This window comes from Thalia democratica, chromosome 1 (genome assembly GCF_965202585.1).
Source record: "Thalia democratica chromosome 1, ktThaDemo2.hap1.1, whole genome shotgun sequence".
Taxonomy (NCBI): Eukaryota; Metazoa; Chordata; class Thaliacea; order Salpida; family Salpidae; genus Thalia; species Thalia democratica.
Window position 1 is genome coordinate 58,529,784 of NC_139165.1, and position 24,105 is coordinate 58,553,888.

The 24,105-nt window shown below is 26.2% G+C and overlaps 1 protein-coding gene across 1 annotated transcript in view; it reads right to left on the minus strand.

Annotated features, from left to right (window-relative positions):
* The window catches only part of LOC145849233 (RUN domain-containing protein 1-like), a 53,544-nt gene that overhangs the window by 12,301 nt on the left and 17,138 nt on the right, over nt 1–24,105 (minus strand). The window contains exons 6-11 of the mRNA XM_082954370.1: nt 21,225–21,342; nt 20,739–20,857; nt 10,814–10,938; nt 8,847–8,958; nt 6,108–6,243; nt 4,648–4,786 (exon numbers count right to left, since the gene is read on the minus strand). Coding sequence (XP_082810496.1) covers nt 4,648–4,786; nt 6,108–6,243; nt 8,847–8,958; nt 10,814–10,938; nt 20,739–20,857; nt 21,225–21,342 — 749 coding nt within the window. The remainder of the gene's footprint in view (nt 1–4,647; nt 4,787–6,107; nt 6,244–8,846; nt 8,959–10,813; nt 10,939–20,738; nt 20,858–21,224; nt 21,343–24,105) is intronic.

The following is a 24,105-nucleotide window of genomic DNA, read 5'->3' on the forward strand; positions in this document are numbered from 1 at the left end:
AATAATAATACTTTTAGAAAAAATTTACTAATTTTAATAAAAAGTAGATTTGATCTTTATTTTTATGTGATTTATCTGATTGACATTTATATTCTATTCTACTTGGCAAATTCAATTTATAATTAAGCATTTGTGTTAAGTGTAAACTCTATATTTTTTAAGTATAACTGCTACTTTTTGCTAAGAAGTTTCCATAGATTTCTTTTTTAGATGTTTGTTTATGTTTAGGGCAAGAGTGCTGTATTATTTGTTTGTGTTTTAAACTTTCATTATTTCACACAGTCATATTTCTCTTCAGAATTTTAATTTAAACTCTTTTTGTTAACAAAACTTCTGATATACTGAAATATAACTAAATGTTTATCAATTAGTCAAGGAACATAAGTTTACAAAGTCTAAAGATATAGTGAAGTGAGTTTGCATTTAAAAACATATTTTACATTAAAAATATAAAATAAACCTAATTTGTGCAATAATAAAAAATATTAAAATTGTTTTTTTGAATTTTTTAGAATTCTAAAATGCGTAACTAAACGAGTGCGTAAAGATGCGAGAGGTTACTGTAGTTTATATATTTCTACAGGGTTGCCACTCTTTTTGCGAATGAAACTGTACTGAGTCATCTTGAGTTTTATCAAAGTTTTTGTTACATTTTAAAATTACTAAAATTCAAGGTTTAATCAAAAAATATGGTTATAAAAAATTGAATTACATGAAATTGAATTTAACTAAATCTTACTTAAATTAAAATAAAGAATATATATTTTCTGAAATTTTAAAAGTTCTTAAACTTACAAAACTATCCTGAATTATACTGACAGTGTGTAAACTCTTTAGTAAATTACTTATTTAAAAGAATAACCGAATCATATCTCCCAAATTTATTATAATGGAACTAAAAAAAAATATTTTCTACTCCATAAATTTTTCAAATCCATGTTTTTTACAAGTTGATCTTGATTTATAGAGTTTTTTCTAAGCTACATGTTGCTTTTTATCATTTTAAAAAATTCAAATAATTTTTTGAGATATGAATAGTCAAAGTCGGGCCGGATAATAGGTTCCCTATGGGAAGGGAAAACTTAAACAGCGAAAAAAGGCTATTTCATTTAAAATCTATCTCCTCCTACATTTTTCAAGCAATCTTCTTCAAACTTTTACAGTCTAATCTTTATACAATAACAAAAAAAAACGTTACTTTGGAATTTAAAAAAATTTGTAAAATTACATTTTTTATGAAAAAAAAACACTTTTTTTTTTAATTTTTGTGATAAAATTTTTATTTTTTTAAATTACTTGAATTCTAAACTAACGTTTTTTCCTTTTATTATAAAGAACGTTTACTGAAAATTTGAAAAAGATTGCTTGAAAAATGAAAGAGGAGATAGATTTTTAGTGAATTTTAAAATTTCCAAGAAAATTGACCCCGAAATATTTGCCGTCCATACGTTTGTATCGGAAAATTTTTACAAAAAATTAGATATCTCAAAAGTTAAATGATAATTTTGAATTCTATAAAAACTGGCTTGTAGTTCGTACTTAAAGCTTTCATATAAATGCCAAAGTTAATTTTTGTAAAAAAAAAAAATGTTGGACCCCCCTATGGCCTTAACTCAGCTAATTTTTCTTTTTTTTATTTGAAACTATAAATAAACTTTTAAACAATTTTTTAGTTTCTCAATAATAACAGTTCATCAATGTATTTCATGTTGAAGTAAAAAAAAATTTTAGAAATTTTTAATTTAGTATTTATTAAGTATATACGTATAAATTATTTAGTGTAAATTGTTTTGTTTTAGTTTATTTAACACAACATCTTGCATAACTTTAGGAGTTTATAGAAATTACGACAAAGCTTAGCCTGTACAATATCTTTGTGAAATATAATAATAACAATAATAATGTTATTAATAAATCTAACATAAACCATACTAACATGTGCACCTTATGTAACCAAGAAAGACTCCATATAGCCCTAGCAAGCAAAAGATAAATCAAAAACAAGAGAAACAAACTGATAACCCAATACCCGCATAACTTAAATGAATATTTATAGATTATAAATCAGTTGAGTAAAAAAATTTTGTTAAGATATCAAATAATTTTTGCATGCATCATAATACATCCATTGCAGTTTTAAATTATTATGATGTTTTTATAAAGTTAGACTTTTATAAATTATAAATCTAATTAACAATACAATGTTTCACTCTCTTGAAACTAGTCAAACGAGATCTTCAGTTGAATAAAATCTTATTCTAATAGAATATTTCTTATTCAAATACAATACAATGTTTCATTCGCTTTAAACTAGTCAAACGATATCTTCAGCTGAAAAAAATCTCATTCAAATGGAATTCTATTTGAATAAGATTTTATTCAACTGAAGATATCGTTTGACTAGTTTCAAGCGAGTGAAACATTTTATTGTTAAAAAAATTTAAAATCATATTGATATTTTTTTTATTATTATTATTGATTATTATTGATCATTCTCCTTGTATATAAGTTGAGAACTGTGAATGTTATTTTTAAAGTAATAAAGTACACAAGTTAGACTTTTAATAGATTATATTTTGTCAAGATAATAATTCGGGCATACATTATAATATACCCATTTTCAGTTTAGAATTAATAAGATTTGTTTTTTTTATTAAGTTAGATTATTAGGGCATAGGGGCTGGTGGTCCACCTTGATTTTTAGAAGTTGGTCTTACTTTATAGAGTTTTATCTGAGCTATCAGACATTTTTAACCGCTTGAAAAAATTATAAGTAATTTTTGGGATATGAGCGATCAAAGTAGGTAACCTCAATAGGTTCCTAATGGAATGCGCAAACTAAAAACGCGAAAAAAGACCATTTCACAAAATTTATCTATTCCTTTATTTTTTAACCAAACTTCTTCAAGTTTTCACAGAAAGTGTATTATTTAATTTTAGAAGATTGAATGCAGGATTCTTTTTTAATTTGAAAATTAAATCTATAAAAAAAAACCTTTATTTTTTGTTTTTTAATCTTTTTTTCTTTTTAATTCAAACATTTTAAAGTCTTTTAAACTATAAAAGGAACGTTTCTTGAAAGTTTGAGGTCTCTAGCTCAAAAAATCAAGGAGAAGATAGATTTATAGTGATTTTTTGATTACCAAGAAAATTGACTCGAAAACTTGCGGTCCATATGTTTGTATCGGAAACTTTTTATAAAAATTACAAAATCTCAAAAGTTAAATGAGATTTTTTAGTTCTATAAAAACTGGCTTGTAGTTTGTTCTTCAAGCTTTCATATAAGATCCAATGTTATTTATAATAAAAAAATGTCGGAACCTCCCTTATGCCCTTCTTAACATTCTAAATCCAACCATTATTTTACCTTTTGCTTAATAAAAACTTTTTAAAAAAGCCAGTTTATCCTACATCATAACATAACTGTGGTAACAACAACAATAAAGCTTTCAAAAAAAAAAATTCACTGTTTACCCAGGGACAATGTGTTTAATTTTAGTTGCCAGCTCTAAAATTTCTAACTCTATAAAGTTTTGTTTTTATAAATCCATTAGATTTCAATACCTCACTATATATTGTAGTTCAATTGTTTGTGTTTAAAGCCTACAATTTAATACTTTTTACTTTAAAGGTTTTTTAGCATTAATATTATTTAAACTGTTTATTTTTATTTTCTCAACAAAATTTATATTTATTTGCCATTTTTACCATTGTTATTATTTTTATAGATTTACAATTTGAAAATCCGCTATGCAATGAAACACTGTTACTGTTTCTCTCTAAAATAATAGATTATTAAAGTATAATAAAATAAATTTAAATTTAAATAATAATAAAACAAAACATTTTGAATCAAGCTTTCAAAATAACGTAACAATTGTATAAATTTTGTTTGAACAATTTCAATTTAACTAAGAGTTTGACTAAGAATGGATACACGACTATTTAAGTTTGGACTAGTCAACTTTTTATAAAATGTTTAAGAGGTTTAAGTTAAGAGATGTCAATAATTATATACATTCAAATATCTTTTACACAAACTTAACCTAACTTTTCAGAGCTTTTTGTAATTGACTAATCCTTTTGGACGAAAATTGACTACAAAAACTTTATCCAATTTACAAAAAATGTAATTATTGAACATAAGTACAATCAATAAAACTTAAAATACTCTAGCTCATTAAAAATGTTTCTTCTTGCCATTAATGTTTGTTTGTGAACACATAAAACTAACACCATAAGTAAAAGTTTTACTTATTAGTATTAACAAAATAAAATTCTTTGAGGTATAAACTACTTTTTTTGTATGCAAACGCTTTATAAAATCTTATACCTCTTTGTATCAAAACGCTTATTTTAATTCAGGGAATCAGTACATAAGAAACTTATTTTGACACATACTTTTGAATTATCACTGTTTCTAACTAAATTTAAGTTAACATTTTTAAGTGATAGTACAATAAACATGTAAAAAATTGTTACTTGTTTGCTTCGTAACAATTTAGTACTTTCATACAAAAATTATTAACGATAGTTAATTTGATTTTCTGACGGGCTTAACTTGTCTGGATTACTTAATCTTTGATAACTCTGATATATATCGTATATAATGTATATCTTAAATTTAATATAGTTATTCCAACAAACTGGTAGGTAGTATGTTTGCAACTTTCATCTTCTTCGAGATTAAAAGCTTTACTCAACATTCTGCTGGGTAATCTAGAATACGAGGCACCATTCTTAGACTTGTAATACTCAACTAAAAACTCCCATATGTGCATATCATCTGTTTTGTTATAAAATCTGTTTAGTATAACTTCTTTAAGTTCTTGTGTGCATTAAGAAGCTTTTGTAAACTTATTTTGTAATATAAAATTTTTCTAGGTACTTAGAAAACAATACAGATACAGTATTAGGCATACATTATGTTAATAAAATTCAGTTGGTTTAAAATACTTTTTTTCGTTTTTAAAATCTAACTGCTTGTGTAAACTCTTAAAAAAAAGATCTAGAAGTAATCTTACAGTAATAAAAAATAAGGGCATAGGAAAAACTACATTCTATTCTAGAAAAACATATTAAAAAGCTTAAAATATGCTTAAATATACTTTTTATGCAATAAAAATAAATTCAATTAAGTTTTGAGATATAAACAGTAATGTGAAAAGTTTCTGGTACAATAGTACGGAAATAAATGTTTAATGGTCGATTTTACTGAGTTTTGAAACTTATACAAAAATCTATCTCCTCCTACATCCAAAGTAATTTACACTAACTTTATGTACATAAAAATAAAATCATTGCTGCAAGCGAATGAAAAAATATTCATGAATTAAAAAATTTGTCTATTAAAAATTCTTCTTAATTTATTACATGCAAGACCAGTGGTCAGTAACACGTGGCCCGCGGGCCAACTGCAGCCCTCAAAGGGTAAATCTGCGGCCCGCGAGCATGTTTTCACGTTTAATGGGATTAGGCCGTGAAAGGTAAATTTCTGATCCGCGAGCATGTTGATTTGGCAAACTAAAAATATTTTTTAAGTTTTTTATTTTTTGGTGAAGTTTCTAAATTTTGACTTATTCCATTTTATGTCCCTGATAAAAAGTTTTGTCTTAATTTTACCATTTAAACTTAAAAATGAATACTCTTTACAAATAATAATTTAATCTTCAAAAACTAAAGGCTTTTTTAGATATAAATTAAACAGATTTTATTTTAATAAGCATTGAAAATGTTTATATAATAAACAAAAGATCTTTGTATCTGTTGTTTATGTAAAAGAATTGAGACAGTTTTTTTATATGGTTTTTGAAACCAATTTTATTACATGTAGATTACAATATTCGAAGCTGTCCAATCTCTACTATAAAAAAGGCAGACTACCTTAAAACATTTTTTTTTACAATTATAAACAAATAAATTTTATAATAATATAAAAAGCAATTAAAACTTATTATTTTAGATTAAAATCTAAATTTGAAGTCGTACTGTAATAAAACTATTACATAAAGTAGCATTGATTAAAGGTTGTAACAAAGCATAAAATAGATTTAATATAAGGCATTGTTACGTTATTAGGAAACTATTTACTAAAAAAACTAAATTACTTTCTATGCTGCTACTCTTTTTAGGAAATATACACGATATAGGATTGACTAATGCAAAACTTCTACCGATAGCATCGTTCACTAGCCCATCGTTTAATATTGAAAACAGTGATGGACACAATTCCTTTCTAACTATCTGCATACAAGTAAAAGGAAAATGCTGATATAGGTCTAAATTGTCTTATGAGAAAAACCATTATCTTATGAAATAAAACAAAACATGTTAAATATTATTTTTTCTTAAATAAAAGCAGGTGCATTTATATTATCAAACCTTACACAAGGAGATATGCAGCTTTTAAAGAGTCCTTCGTAAAGTTTACTATAGTGTTATTTATTTCCACATTTTGTAACTTTGATTAGTAAGAAAATTTAAAACTTATTAGTTTATATTATTACTTAATATTGTTAGTACTAAACTTTTTTCGTTTTTATTTATATACCATCATTAAAGTATATTACTTGTCAATATTAGCAATAGCTCTCGACATAAGTTATGGTACAACAACATTATTGACGAAAAAGGCGGCTCTTATATAAAAAATTTCATAAAACCAATGGCAGAAAATCGCGTATTGTAAATGGTTACACTTATTTTTAAGTTAGTTGCCAAAATGTGTTTTAGTTTTAAAGATTTATTGAAAGTTTATTGACAATAAGAGTTGAACTCCCTTGAAGCGTTTTGAACTTATTTGTGGACTAAAAATTAGGTGCTTTGCCAAATAGGTACACTATTTCTGCTTATAAGCACCCGTTTTTATGGTTAACTGAGCATGAAATAACAATGATTCTTGTTTTTAGTATAAAGAAATTTAAATTAGATACAAAATAACATGATAAATATAATTTCAGAAAAATATATATACAGTTTAAACGAGATGGTCTTCAGTTGATTAATACCTCAAATTTTCATAAAAATAACTTGAAAACAGGCAATTTGATAAATGTATAAATATTGAAAAAAATATGTCAGGTAGCTAAGATAAATAAATAAATAAAAATATTATGTCAAAAACAGGATAGGACCCCCTTTGACTGTAAAGCATGTGTGAGAATACAAAAAATTTGTTTAAAAAAAGGTTCGTTCTCGTTGGTCACTGCCGTTACGAAATTTACCAAAGTACTCTATATTAGGACTTATATACAGTCTTAAAATTAATATTTTTGTTAACTTCAAACCAAAGTGCACTTATGCTAATAAAGATAAAGTTTTATTTTCAACTAGTTTTTTATAAATACAATAGTATATTTTCTTATAATTCAAGGAATATTTTGTAAAAGTTTGAATTCAAAAGCTGAAAAATAAAGGGAAGTGTAGATATTTTTTCAATTTAGATTGACAGTGAAATAATTGCGGTCCAATGTTTGTACAAGAAAATTTTTTAAAAAATACTATATCTTCAAAACTAATAGAACATTACAACAACCCTACAAAATTATATTAACTAATAAATATCAAAGTGGACCCCCTATATCTTTTGTAAAAAAATAATATTACCCTCCTACGCCCTTAAGTAGAGTTTTATTATAAGTTGTCAACAGAGCTAACATGGTTGCTTGATGTTTTTCCTAACTTTTTAAGTTTCCATTGTATTGTGGTTGTAACTATTTAATTTGTTGTAAATAGTTTTTAGCTAATTCAAAAAACTTTTTTCAACAGTCATACAGTTACAAACACACAATCAACAATATTTGTAACCAAAACTAGAAAGAAATTGCTTTTTTTTTTTTGAAAAAGTATTTTTACTCAAAGTAAAAAGCAAGTTTTACCAGAGAAAAGTTTACTACTAAGTTCACATTGAACTGAGAAACTTTTAAATCTGGAGGACAAAATAGATAAAAAAAAGTTTGTTTTTGTTTTTTTGTATGGTCCTTCCCTATATAGAACCTATTGAACTGTTTTTCTTTGTACCTTAATATCTAAAAAAATAATTGAGAATTAGGGAGCTGTGAAAAGCAACTGCTGGCTAAGTCAAAGATCAACTTGTAAAAAAACAAGGCACACCCAACCCTTTTCCCCTATGCCATTAAAAGTATAATTTACATGTTTTTTGGATATAAGTTCAGTTAAGTTTGAAATATATTTCACTGTAATGATTGCATAGTAATAAAATTCATTTAATTGATCTAGTACAATTTATAACGAATTGTTCTATGTTATAAGAGCTTATTTTAAAAACTTTAAATTAAGTTCAAGTTGAAGCCAGTTTTGTATGACATGTATAATATTCTCTTTTAAGTGCAAATTCTAAAAATATTGCCCAGACTGTTATTAAAGAAATACAAATATTATATATATCAAAAGTTTTTAAAACAAATTTTAAAGTTGGAAATTGTTTTATGTTTATTTAAGATCACCTATAAATATATTCAAATTAGTATTTACACCTGTAAAATAAGTATGCAGGGTTGCCACAGATTAAGCTGAGAAAAATCTCTAGACTTTCTCAGGGTTGCCACTTGTTTTTTCCAAATTTCTTCCAGGTTTTTAAAAGTACACATTTTTTGTCTATTTTTAGTTTGAAGTTTAGTCTAAGGTAAAAAACGGTGTTAAATAGTATAAAAACATAGAAAAGATAATGTTCACTTCAAAGAGTAAAATATGAAAAAGATAAAGAACCGCTGACTTACTCAGTCATAATTAGAACTTTTATTTTATCTTACTTTACCTTAACTTTTTTTCCATAATTAAATATTTAGAAATGAAAATATAAATATACTGATACGAAATGAACTAACTTTTGTATAAATTTCATCACTTCTTGTTTGACACTCAAAATCTGATGAGTCGCCAGATGATGTTAAGTTGCCATTGTAATCACTTTTTTGTCGAGATTGAGTGCACACTTGTCTAATGTCAGGTAAATTTATATAGTTAATTTTATTCTAATACTCATAAAAAAGTAAATATAAACTTAATATATACACTTATTTTCATTTGCAAATAATTAAAAAAAGATGAAAAATCTAGAGTAGTGAAAACCCAGATTCAAAAAATGCATTTAGATTGAGACTACAATTGTTACTTAGTTTTTAATAAAAAGTTTCTGTGATGAAGCTAATTTTATTTTTAGATTTGAAATTAACACTATTTTTAAAAGTTAAAAAATTTAAACATTGAGTTATAGGTTGTATTTATTTTTACAAGTCTCTCTATGATAGCTTAAAATAATGGTTCTTAAACTTTTAATTTCATTAAGTAATCACTGAATAAAAAACCGTGTACAATTAATTATCTAATATATACTTTTTTATTACAAGAATTTCTTATTATGGTGAATTGATATTTTTAGTGTAAAATAGTGCTGAACACCGTACGCAAATCTCTAGCTCGTAAATCTAAAATCTAACTTTTAAAAAAAATTACCAAAGCGAACTAGGGAGGAGAATATAAGTTAGTTAAGTAAGTCAAAATAATTGCTCAAATTTCTAATTTATACATAAAAACTAATAAAATAGTCTGTAAAACTTCATATAAAAGAGCATTTACTTTGAAAATTATTATTTTTACTTTCTAGTAAAACAAATATTTATCTCTTTAACTAACTCTTTATCACTGGCATGAATTGTTTTTATAAAATAAAAAGTACTATTATAAAACTGTAAGAGAAGATACTTTAAAATGAAAAAGTTTTTTATTCAATGTGAAACAGTATTTTAAAAGTAAAAAATAAACGATTATGCTTGCTCTGACTTTGTGCCAATATACCTTAAAAACCATTCAATATTAAAAATTCTGAAAAGCAATTTATTTAAAAGTGTTCAAAATAAGTTTAACTTTATTTAAAAGTTTAACTATTAAAAAAACTTAACTTTCATTATAGCTTAAGTCTTATCACATAAAAATTTGTTATTAAACATTTTCTTAAGCATTCTTTAAAAAAATAAAGGTTAGTCTATGCAGCTCCAAATAAATACATTACATAGTCATAACTTTTGATGTTTATTTTTTCCGGGTTAGACAATTGAAAGTACTTAACTAACTTTGAAATGTGTTAAAAATGTAGCTCTTAAAAAAAACTTTAATAATTAAAATATCAGAAACTAAATACTAAAAATATTTTAACTACAGTACAGGGTTGCCACTCGTTTTTTCAAAAATTTTTCCAGGTTTTCCTAATTTCTTCCAGGTTTTTCAAAAGTACACATTTTTGTGTCTATTTTAAGTTTTAAGTTAATTTATACATAAGAAACTGTGTTACATAGTAAAAAAACATTGAAAAGATACTGTAAAGTTACTTTAAATGTGATTTTTAATAAAAATTTTTTTTGATAATTATAAAAAAAACTTATTCATAAGATAGATATTTTGTGTCAAATCGAAACTTTACTACTGAAAATGTTAAAGTTATTAAAAATTCCAGGTTTTTTGATCAAAATTCCAGGTTTTTCCAGGTTATTTTTGCCTAAATTGTCGAATTCCAGGTTTTTCCAGGTTTCCAGGCAAAGTGGCAACACTGAGTAAGTCGAGAATTAACAAAAACTGTTATTTTCCCAATACTTTTACATTTCGATTTTATTTAGAAAACATGATGCTTTAATTTATCAGACTAAAAAAGAACTGCAAACTCACAGCTGTATTAAATAAATTTTTAGACATTTTTTTTATTTTCTTTAATACAATAATTTTAGAAAAACATGTAAATATATCTATATATTTATAATTATTTATGCGCTAAAATTTCACTTTAAGCTTGTAAACTAACTTTAACTTGTTAACAACTTGTTTCAGTTTGTTTAGCATTTGTTTTGAAGATCTCTTTTTACTATGAGTAGGAGAGGGATTAATTACTGAGTTGATACCACAGCTAAACTTAGATGTTGAAAATATCTGAAATTATCATGCTTGTTTAGTTTGACAAGTTACACTATTTAAGTTATAACAGAAAAAAGTTTATGACAAATTTCCTATTAACAGCAAATTGCCGTTTAGGTACGCATTTATTAAGTGAGCACTGGCGGTTAGGTACGCACTGTTTAGCAAAAAATCACTGTCTCCAAAATTCAATTTGTATTTACTTAGTAATGAAAGAAAACAATCTTAAGAATGGTAAGAAAAAATATTACATTTTAAAATATAATTTATTGTTATTATATGTTTTGGTTTTAAGAAAACAAATTGAGAGATCTCAACTACTGGAGGAGAAATAATAAATTTATTCTTTCAAAAATTTATTTCACAAACTAAGTTTCGGTCAAAGACCTCCTCAGTGCTTAAATAAATCTAAAAAAGATATAAGACAGTCATGGAAAATAGCTTTCAAACAATTAAACTAAAATAAAACCAAATTTTTACTCAAGAAACTAAACAAATCAAATTTTAATATTAAGACTAAGTTTTAGGTAAAGTTTAAATTTTAGTTAAGTTTTAAAATCAATATAACAACAATAATAACAATAATAAAAGTTGTATGTAGCTTTCTTTTTTCTTCTAGTTAATTTACAGAGTAAACATAGCTTAATCAAAAATGTAATTAATAAAGTCAGCTTAAAATTGAGTTGGACTTAATTTAGCTTATTTTAATTGTGACGTAACTATTGAAAATTTAAACAATCTTGTGCTTGTAATCGCTATGAAAATTTGAAATCTCGCTCAAATGCTTTATATAAAAACTTATAGTTAAAACAAACTTTTACCTAAATACAAAACAAGTTAAATAATAATACTAAGTTTGAATTTCTGGCAAAGTTTAAATTTTAGTTAAGTTTATAAATCAACGAACAACACAAATAATAATGATAAAAAAAAATCTGTGTGTAGCTTTCTATTTTCTTCTAGTTGATTTTCAAAGTAAACATTGCTTAAAAAAAATGTAGTTAATAGTAATAAGTTAGCTTAAGTTAAGATGCTTTTTAATCAAGCTAAAACTTATTGCGACTTGAATATTGTAAATTTAAGTAATTTTGTGCTTGTAATAGTTACAAAAGTTTGAAATTTTGCTTGAATAATTATTAAAAAAAACTTTTTACTTTAAGAAAATGTTAGCTACAAAAATTCAATAGCATGCATAAATCTGTATTACGGGTAAGTTAAGTTTTGAAGTGGAGTTTTCGGAAGTGCGGGCAGAAATAAAAGAGCTGGTACCGTTTGTTTTGATTATCCCTTCTGTCTGCTTTAGCGATCGCGACCTTTTCTAATATGCAAGTACTGCAAATGCTTTGTGGGTTTTTGGCTTTGCCAATATGGTGGATAATTTCTCAATCTATTTTGTAGTCAAAGTTTTTATTTTTAAGCTTCCCTATATACTTCGATATTTCTGTTCCGTCCTCTTTATAGTTTTTAAAGTAACTCATATGGTTGTACCATCTTTTTTTTTTAATTCCACCCGTTGAGCCCTAATAGTTTTTTGTTTCGTTTTCCGATCTGATCGTCGCTTTATATACCACATTTTCAACTAAGCATTTATTCTAAAGGGGGTATTTGTTCTTTTGTTCGACAGTTGCAAAGTGTTTCGTTTTGTTCATCGTTTCTTGTTTTTAGTATTTTCGATTGTGTTTTTGGATTAGTTTCTTAATATTGCTCATGCAGCTATATGAAATTTTACATTTATTTCTGTTTATTATTTTGTTTAACTTGTGGTCTTCTTTAAAATGTTGATCTATTAGTTGCAGAAAAGTTTTACCTATATTGGTTCTTACTAACTGACAGTAGGGTGGGTTGAAATAGATTGTTTTTCTTGTTCGTGCTGGTTTCTTTTTGCTTTGGTTGTTTTGGTGGTTGGAGTATTTGCGTTTGTGTTTGAAACTTGAGTTGGTTAAAGCATTCTGGTATCCGGTTATTGATTGATTGAAAATTTCTTCGGTTTTTGAGAGTCTACTGAGTCTTTTTTCAATCATTTTTGGTTGGTTCTTTTTGATAATGGACAGGTGGTTCGAATACTTGTCAATATAATAGTTGCTTGAGTTTTTTTTTTTTGGTATGGTTTGAATGTATTATTAGCAGTATCTAGAGATATATCTAAGAAATTGCATTTAGTCGCGCCTATATCAATCATTATTTTAAAACCGAGATCATTAAAAGTTTTTATTGTGTTCTTTTTTAGTCTTTCTAGCTCTTGGTTACTTTTTCTGCTTATTATTGCAAGACCGTCATCTCGCAATATGAAAATGTGATATATAAAGCGACAATCAGATCGGAAAACGAAACAAAAAACTATTTGGGCTCAACGGGTGGAACTTTCATAAAAAAATGGTACAACCATATTAGTGACTTTAAAAACTATAAAGAGGACGGAACAGAAATATCGAAGTATATATGAAAGCTTATAAATAAGAACATTGACTACAAAATAGATTGGGAAATTATCCACCATATTGGCAAAGCCAAAAACCCACAAAGCATTTTCTGTACTTGCATATTAGAAAAGGTCGCGATCGCTAAAGCAGACAGAAGGGATAATCTAAACAAACGGTATGAGCTTTTTTATTTCTACCCGCACTTCCGGAAACTGCACTTCAAAACTTAACTTACCCGTAATACAGGTTTTATCCATACTTTTTAATTTTAGTAGCTATTATTTTCTTAAAGTAAAAAATTCTTTTTTTAATTATTCAAGCAAAATTTCAATTTTTCGTAACTATTACAAGCACAAAATTACTTAAATTTACAATATTCAAGTAACAATAAGTTTTAGCTTGATTAAAAAGCATCTTAACTTAAGCTAACTTATTACTATTAAATACATTTTTATTTCAGCAATTTTCAAATTTTCATAGCGATTACAAGCACAAGATTGTTTAAATTTACAATAGTTACGTCACAATTATAATAAGCTACATTAAATTCAACTCAATTTTAAGCTGACTTGTTAACTACATTTTTGATTAAGCTATGTTTACTCTGTAAACTAACTAGAAGAAAAATGAAAGCTACATACAACTTTTATTATTGTTATTATTGTTGTTATATTGATTTTAAAACTTAACTAAAATTTAAACTTTACCTAAAACTTAGTCTTAATATTAAAATTTGATTAGTTTAGTTTCTTGAGTAAAAATTTGGTTTTATTTTAGTTTAATTGTTTGAAAGCTATTTTCCATGACTGTCTTATATCTTTTTTAGATTTATTTAAGCACTGAGGAGGTCTTTGACCGAAACTTAGTTTGTGAAATAAATTTTTGAAAGAATGAATTCATTTAATTTATTGTATTAAGTTTCAATAAATACAAAGTAAAGGAAGTAGAAATAAAGCTAAAAACTTACAAATTGTATACCAACTCAAATATTTAAAACAAACATATTAAAGCTTACTTATTTTACAAAAGTAAGGAACAGTGCAATTTAAATTTGCATACCGCATGATTAAAACATAGCAACAAAAAAATAAATAAAAGGTGATACAAAATTTATATAAACGAAAAAACTAACAATACAATAAACATTTACACTTCCCATGATTGAAACATTAATGTAAATATTGCTTGAAAAAGCGACATTAACAATAATAAAGAGCATTATTTATTAATAGTAGTAAAGAGCATTTAAAATTTACAAACTCCATAACCAGTATTTATTACGGCCATCATCATTAACAAACTTGAGATGCTTTCACCATCAATAGTAAATAATGAACTGGACCACTCTAACATCAACAACGGTATCTGAGCGTAAACTAAAATCTCGCAATAAGCAGACAATGTCTTAGACCAGGGGTCGGCAAACTGCAATCAAGGGCCAAATGCGACCCTCAAAGCTAAAATCTGCGGCCCGCGAGGTACTTTTTAGCTAAAAACACACTTTTTTAAAAACATATAAAAGAAAAGGTTTTGCAATAAAATCTTACAATTAGGCTCTTAATTTAATAGGTACTCTAACCTAGCGCTATTTTACTGCTTATTTGGTAATATTTGGTTTAAAATTGTATTTTTCTACTAATTACTATGATTATTTTTAAATAATTGTGGCCCTCGAAAACTTTTTAGTAAAAAGTACGGCCTGCGATCAATTTTTTCTAAAAGATATGGCCCGCTAGTTACAAAAGGCTACCGACCCCTATCTTAGACGTTTTCACTGCGGCAATTTTTCGGACATAACCCAAAAACGGTCGCTTCAGTATATATGCACTTAAGCCCGCTTGGTTTAAATATCAACAGCGGATTCTCGCGACTATGCATACCTGATGAATCCTAATAAGACGGTTGTCTCGGATGCCGTTGTTGATGGTCGTGTGGTGAGGTTCATTATTTATCAAGTTCATAAACGAAAGCAAAAAAGTTTTTGACAGCAAATAGATCCGTACGTAAATATAATACTCTCAATGCTTTAATTATATTTTATTTATCTTTCTTCAGAAACGTACAGTATACAACAAACAGGGTTGCCACTCGTTTTTTCAAACTTTTTTCCAGGTTTTCTAAATTTCTTCCAGGTTTTTAAAAGTTCACATTTTTGGATTTATTTTTAGTTTTAGGTTAATTTCTATACAAAAAATTGCATTAAGTAGTATAAAAACAATGAAAAGATACTGAGAAGTTACTTTAATTGTGTTTTTTAATAGAAAAATTTTTGATGATGACAGAAAAATCTTGTTTATATGATAGATATTTTGTGTCAAATCGAAATTTACTTATGATAATGTTAAAATTGTTAAAAATTTCAGGTTTTTCCAGGTTTTATGATCAAATTTCCAGGTTTTTCCATGTTGTTTTTCAAAATTTCTCAAATTCCAGGTTTTTCAAGGTTTTTCCAGGTTTCCAGGTAAAGTGGCAACCCTGAACAAATTACACAGTTTTCTTTTAGAAACAAACAGACAATTTAGAAATTTTTAAGTTATTAATGCGGGTAATAAAACTAAAATCGTAATCAACGCAAAAACAATAATTAAACTAAATTTAATACAAACGAAATGATTTAGTCAATCAAAATAAAAAGGACACTTTATGATCAAATTATTTTGTTTACACACTCAGTAAAAGCTGTTATTAACGAGTAGATGGTTATCAAGTATGCAACGCATGCACAAACAGTTAGAAGAATTAAGGTGCTAGTAAATATACTTAAGCAAATAATTCCGAGCTAACAACAACCTCTGACCAACACAATGTGTTATCAGATGACCCAAATGTAGTAATAGAGAAATTTAAGTTTTTATTTTTAATGTTTAAAAAATTCCAACAATCAAAGGCTTCCAAACTATAAAAAGGCTTTTTCTTGAAAATTTGAGATCCCTGAAAAATTATTAATTAGATATATTTTTTGTGATTTTTTCATTTCCAATAAAAAAACTTACTATTCAGTAAGACCGAGGATGTATGCTAATATAAACTACATAAACCACAAGCTCCTCTAAATCCAATTTTATCAATGACGAAGTCGTACGAGGACAAATTACCTACGCATCTCAATTTGAGACTTCAACTAGAGTCGGCAAACAGCGGTCCGCGAAAACGTTTTTGTTTCAGAATGGATGCAGTGACCTTTCAGTTTTCAGCTTATTTTTTTAGAGGTAAATACCACAAAAATATCCTGTGTGAAAAATTAGATGATTTGAAGAAACTTTCATCTTAGCGGAACTCGAGTTTCCAAAACCATCCCAATGCAAACTGTATAGGACCCAAAAATGCGACCTTATAGTTTCTAGTTGGATTTTTTTACATGTGGCAATTATCACATAAACACCGAATAAAGAAAGTTTTATGCTGGCACTTCTTGATTTTTTTAAAAACAAAAACTCCAGTTAAATTATTTTAAATTCTAAAATCTCCGACTAAGTTTTAATCAGCAGGCTGACTTTTTTGCTTTCAAGAGTGGCAAACAAAACTTATGATGTGAGTCATTTTCAGTTAACAGTTTTGGATTTAATTATATATGAAACTTTAAGCTCTGAAGGTGCTATGAATTAAAATAGTATTTATATTAATTGTATACATATAAGTTTAAATACACACACTGGCTATAAAGGCAACTGCATTTAAACCTGAAAACTTTTTTTTAAGTATTTTAATAAACCCAGACTGATTCAAGCTAGGTTTGAGTCACTAAGACTGATTTTCCTTTGCGTTAAAACAAAGTAAGCCTTGATCCTCTTAAATTTGAATAGCAATTTAAACACAGCATTCAACATTTAAACTTTGCTTTATAGAACAACGCTTTGTATATAAAAATGCCTTGCTTTGTATTAAAACTACAGTTAATTAATTAATCTAGAATTTAACTTTTATTATTAATTATTTTATTATATATTACTCACAATTACTATGTATTTGTTTTTATTATAACACTTTTATTATGCATTGCATTATATGGGGCAGTTGTATTATTATATGAAAAAAATGATTTTTTGTACTTTTCCGGTTTTTTGGTTATCCGGACATATTTACAGAAAAATCTTGCCCAACGTGTCCGGATAAGTGAATAAGCATATTTTATTAGTTCTTATTCACTTATCCGGACACGTTGGGCAAAATTTTTGACCGACCCCTGAAGTAGAGCTACACCATTAGTCACAATTTCTCCATAAAGTATTTCAAAATTTAGGAATATTATGCCTGCAAAAACTTTCTTATCTTCATTTGCTGTGAAACAACTTTTAAGAAATTTTTTCTTAGATGAAGGTAAACAAATTAGTGTGGGTATGCTTTATTATTTCAGAAAACCAAGTACAGTAACCTTCCAACTAAGTACGCACTTTGAACACAGCGCAAAAATACGTACCCAACCGGCAGTGCGTACCTAGAAAATTTTGGTCTTTATTTACGTTCAGTAAGTTTAACACAAACACTATAAAGTTTAAAAAAGCCATTATAAAGTTTACAAATGAAATATATGTTTAAAGTAATGTACATTACAAGTCTTAAGTAACTATATTTAAGTAATTGCATTTATTCAAAGTGTGTTATATTCATAATTTAGGAATAAGTTATGTAACTTTATTACTGTAAGCTACTCGTAAGTACAGCATTCAGTTTAGTAAATTACTGGAGACCACGTAGTTAAGACACAAACATAACCAGTGCTATTAATATACCCTTGTGGTTAAAACATGGTAAATATACTTAATTACTATTATTAAATAAATAATGATTTATGAAAACACTGATCATGCTTTTAATAAATTTTGTTTTACCAAAAAAGCTACTATAGGGTTTTGAGATTTTACTTCTGCTTATTTATTATTTAAAATTTTGGCATTTTAACTGGTTGTCTTGGTAGAAAACACAACAGCTAAGAATAAAATAGTGTGCTTCTCTTAGGAGGAAATTGTGTGGTGCTCATAGTAGACTGTTGTTTTCATAGTAATTGATTTAAGAAAGAGTCTTTAACAATTTTATTAATTTTTTAAGTTTACTTTGTATTAACTTTGTTATTATGTGCTTATCATTGTTATTAAAGTCTCAGGTCACAAAGTAATAAAAAAAGAGTATATGAAAAAAAAAAAAAATTTTTAACCTGAGCAAAAGTGTCTTCGTACAAAAGTGATCCTTTGTGCATAAGTGTCTTCGTACAAAAGTGACCCTTTGTGCAAAAGTGCTTTCGTGCTAAAGTGTCCCTTCTTGCATATTAAAGACCTACCCCAGATATATGGATGATTGTCTGCTTATATAATTCATAGCAATTGAAAACGAGGCTTTGTTTTGTAAGTTGAATTCCTTACATTAAAAGATTTCCTGCACTAAATAAGTAGTAAAAAGAAGTCTACTCTTTTTTCATATATACTAAAATCTAATATATCAAAAAAAAAAAGTAGACTATTTTATTCTACTTCTTTTGTAACGAAAAACTAAGAGTAAATAAAATTCCTCACGAATGTCTACAGGAAAATATCCCTCACAAGACAATATTTACATTTTAAGTCTTCTTATGTGAAAAAAAAAAAGTTAACTTGAGTAAAACTATACCATTGAGCTTGTTTGATTTGCTCTTAGCTGCTTTATTGGGTATCAAAATATGTTGAATAAATTTTAGTAACAAGTGGTTTTCCATTGCATTACAAAAAGAGGGTTTGTCAAGTCACATGATGATAATCATAAGAAACTTAAGTTGTACAGATCGGAGAAATTTCCTGTAGCTCTTAAGTTACAATACCTCGGTAGCATATCGTAGTTATTTGATAAAAAACAAAGCTATTAAGCAATCAACGTACAACTAAACAATAACCAGATTTATTTTTGTTTCAAAATCGGTTTAAAGGTTGGAGATTAAAGACCCAATATCTTAGCTGAACAAAAACTTTTTTATATACTATTGCTACTGTGAAAGAAGTTATATAAAACAGACTTCTAGACATCTCAAAACAGGCATTAATTAGCATATACCTAGGTATGTATTAAATTTAATAGAGGAAAAAACTAACAGTAAAACAAAAGCGTTTAAACTAATAAAAGATTATTTATTAAAGAGCATTTGATTAATAGTGTTGACTGTGTTTATAATTATAAGCTGTCTAGATTTAAATCTTTCAATCATGGTAGTAACTTATTTGACCTAATTAGACTAGAAGATATTTTTATCTTTTAAAGAAACCAAATTATTTTTTAACAAATTGAATATAAAAGGTGTTTATATAGTTAAATTGACAAAAATGCTTCGTTTGTATTATATTAAGTGTAATAACTGTTTTTGCGTTGATTACTATTTTACTTGTAATTACTCTGATAAAATCACTTTTTTTTTTATTCTTGAAAGACTGTGTTTTTTGTTTTTAGTTGTCTAATGATCGTTTCTGAAGAAAGGTGCAAAAGTATATAAAAGCCTTTTAAAACATTGAAAGTATTTTATTTATGTACTTTCGGTTTATTCGTTTTAAAAACAACTAACATTTATGTAAGAAAAGAGAAATATTTATCTGTTTTCTATACTGAAAAGACATTAGAGTTAGTTGGGCGTAATTTTCTAAATAGTTTGATGGGGTCAAGGAATAAATCAGTTAATATTTTAGTTTTAAAGTAGAAGCAACTACTGTTAATTATTTTTGATTGTTACTATTTTTAGACGCCTATATTTTTTACAATTTAGCTTTTATAAGTTTTAATTTAACTAACATTTTTTCTCAACCTGCACATGGTTTAGTTTTTACAAAAAACTTTTTTTTAATTTAAAAGTCAAGCATAAGAATTTGAGCTTTCCATACATTAGTTCCAGTTTAAGCACGAGAGCAAAGTCAGGAAAATAAAAAAATAAAACTTGCTGAAGTTTGTCACTAACTACCACGACGGTTACTACGACCCTACTTACCAGTCACGAGTTGTACACGAATTGTTGTTTATAAAATATTGACTTTTAAATTTTAATATAGAAAGACTAGACAACACTAAATTGTTTTGCATACAGTTTAGTATTATAATTTAATCACCACTTAATCAGACCTTTTAGCAATTTTCAAAAAAATTTTAAATGATACACTGATTGATATTTTACACAATGCCAGACAAACCAGTTTGACTATTTTGGAAAAATATATACGTACTTATGCCTAGTTTGTTGAATTTTTGAAATAAATATTAGCTAAAAGTTTATTAAAATTAATTTAATTTTCCATTTTCACTCATACTAAAAAATTGACTTAAGCAAAACTTTCGACTTTTAAACTGTGTTTGTAATTGAAAAACAAAATTGCTTATTGAGCTAACTTTTTTGATTAACTCTTACAGTCAAATTTGAGATATTTATATGCTAACACAAAACTTACTTACATGCATTACAGTGATAGCTTTTTTAATCAACGAAAGTGCTTGATAGCTTGTTTGCTGTTTTAAGCAAGGTTCCTTTTTATCTGATTTTTTCCTGTTATCTTCAGGCAATGATTTCATTACTAATTAATTTTAAAATATTTTATAGCTTAACATAAAATCCAAAGATATTTTCTAACTACAACTAAAAACTTTAGAAAATAATTAAAAAAGCTCTATTCTTAGTTATTTTCATAGTTTTATAATTTAACATTGCAAAATATATCAATACGTTAAATTTGCAGTGTAATTACTTAAATTTCTGAAGTGCTTTTGAAGTTTTTAGATATAAATAACAGCTTTTATACCAAAAAAACTTTAATTAAAACGCACTAAATTTATAGATAGAATACTTGTATTAAGATTTTTTTAATTAATTCGCTATTTTATGTTATCTTTAGGGTTACAACAAATTAATAAACATTTTTTAATTTATAAACACTAACAAACCGTCTTTAAATTCTTCATCATGCTCAACTTGTAAAAAATGAACAAATCTTTCAAGATCTTGTATTTGTTGTTGAAGATGATCTACTAACTTAGACTTAACTATACCCGGGTTTACTATCTATTTTAAGTTATATTGTTTATTAACATAGACATTTTCAAAAGTTAGCTTATTAAAAAATATCTGTTAGTAATAAACAATGAAAATGACAAAACAAAAATTCTAAGAAGTAATTAAAAATGTTTATGGTTATAAAAATACTTAATTTATTAATTGAAGATCATTCTAGTACTTGTCAGTGATATTTTTGTATACAAAATATTTTTTAGTGATTGAATTCAATAGTTTTTAAATTAAGCCGAGTCTGGTCTTAGAAAGGTAAAACTGCGGCTCACAAGCATGTAAAACTGACTCACTAAACCAAATTTTGTAACTTAAATTACATACTCTGAATTTTGAAATGAAGAGTTCAATATAAAAGGTTTTATGTACAACTAACGGGAGATTGAAGTCTTTCACTAGGTATAGTAATAAGACATAATGATTTTTTATTTGTCATAATGAATTGGACAATTAAGTATTTTTAGTAAATTAAATAAAACTGAAATGGTCTTATCCGCCATAGAATAAGATTTTTTACATCCGACCCGCCGACTGAAACCGCTGCCCACCCCTACTTTAAAGCCTTACAACACTTAAGTAACACAATTGCAAACGAAAACAACTGTATTATTACGGGATTTGAAATTTCAAGTGAAAATATTGCTTTTAGCTAGTTACATTAAATCTATTTCTCGGTTATACCGCTTGGATTAGCAAGGATGCACTGGTTTGTTGTGAATAAATTATCACTCTTTGCTAATTTTCTCGACATTTGATGGATAAAACTATGTTAATCAAAAAAGTTTTTACCACATTAAAGTCTGTTTTCATGTTTTGTTTTTTATTGTTAAGCTTTTACAGGGGTCGAGGATATTTTGAAGTCGCTGAAGTTTTAATATATAAATCTTCAAGGGCCACAGTTTTAATTTTAGTTACAATATCATCCTTTTTTTCAAACCCCAAAATATTTGATGTACGTTTCAAAAATTCAAGAAGCAAAATTTTGCAAATTTAGACTAAAACTCACAATTTAGAACAATTTAGTTAAGAGTTACATTTAATTTAGTTAAAATTATAAGAGTTTTTGATTAGTCTTATTCCTAAGTACTTAAATAAATAATAATAAAATGTGTGTGTTGTCAAATTATGACATTTACAAAAATCTTGGCAGTGTTTCAGAAGTTTGTCTTATACTTTTATCGATATAATTACCAAACGAAATAAGCTTATCAGGGTTCGCATGCAAAAACTTGCAAATTTAGACTGAAATTCAAAAATTTAGAACGTTATAAACTAACATTTTTCGTAACCTTTGTTGGTTGGCCCCCAATTGGGCTTAGAACCAGATAAAACCATATAACCTTTTAGATTAGTTCTAACTGCGAAATCTATTGATGTTAGAATTTTTTAGCACATTCTATTTTTTAAGTTTGAAATATGTACTCAACCAGATTTGCCCTAAAAAACATCATAAAAGTTTTAGTTTTTGGATCTTAATGCACTTTTAAATGTTATTTAAGTGTTACAGACATATTTAACATTTTATTTTCAAAGTGCTAACTTATCCATTCTTTAATTTTTTTAAATTACTTCTACAGCAACACTGACACACTCACTTTAATATTGCTCTTGTACAACTAATGCCGTCAGAATTTAATTAAACAGGTGATTATATTTATCAGAAAAGTAAATTTCTGGTAAGCAAATTATAGTATCTACTCAATAAAAACAAAAATTTCTTAAGGAAATTCAAAAAACTTTTAAGCCTTTGTACTAACAAATACAAATATTTTGCGATTATTACATTAATCTTAATAAAGATTTAGCTACAATAACCAAATAATTATTTTAAACAAAATTTACAACTTATAGTTACCTGAAAAAATTTTATCAAATTTTCAAGCATTTGAACTGACAAAAACTGACATTAAGAAATTTTTAAGTTTTAAAAATAAAAAACTGACATTTCTTAAATATTTACAAAAAAAAGGTTTAGCCTGACACGTGCGAAGCCTGCTATTATAAGCTCAAATCTCCCGTTAATTTTTCAATATTTATCTCAGGTCCAAGAATATCTAGTGAAACTTTAAAAAATTTAAATGCTCACGTAATAAATTTTACCTTAGGTGGTTCGCAGTTTTACCTTTCACGTGCACCACTTCTTTTATAATAAAATAGTGCCTTTTATTGACGCATGTGGCCCATTTCATATAAAAATTTAAAAAATACGTAACAATAAAATTTAAAATTAATATTCAAATAAAAATGCAATAAATACACCCTTACCGCCCTAATGTTTAGTTTTGCTTATATTTTAAAACGGTCAGAATTAAAATCGTTTAATGCATACTTTTTATTTAATTTATCAAAAAGTTACCCATAAAAAATAAAACTTTGTATCTAAGTTCGTAATTTAATTTCAAGTAGCTTTCATTAATTTATATTGAATAAATTATAGGTTTTGTTTTTGAAATTTACTTAAAAATTTAAATGACTCGGCCTATGATAAATTTGACCATATATATTGTATTATTGATACTTCAACCAAAATTATTACAAATATTAGATATAGTTAAAATAATTTAATTAAAGCTATGTACACTTTAGTTTTTACAATATTTTATGAAGCTATATGATGATGGTTTTGCAACAAAAACGGATGGTTTTCGTCATACTATTTTTAGAAGTATAACCAATTTTTGTTACCAACAGTAATGGTTACATTTTTAGTTAAAATAAATGATTAAATAACAAATTTACAATTTTAACTTAAGGACGTAA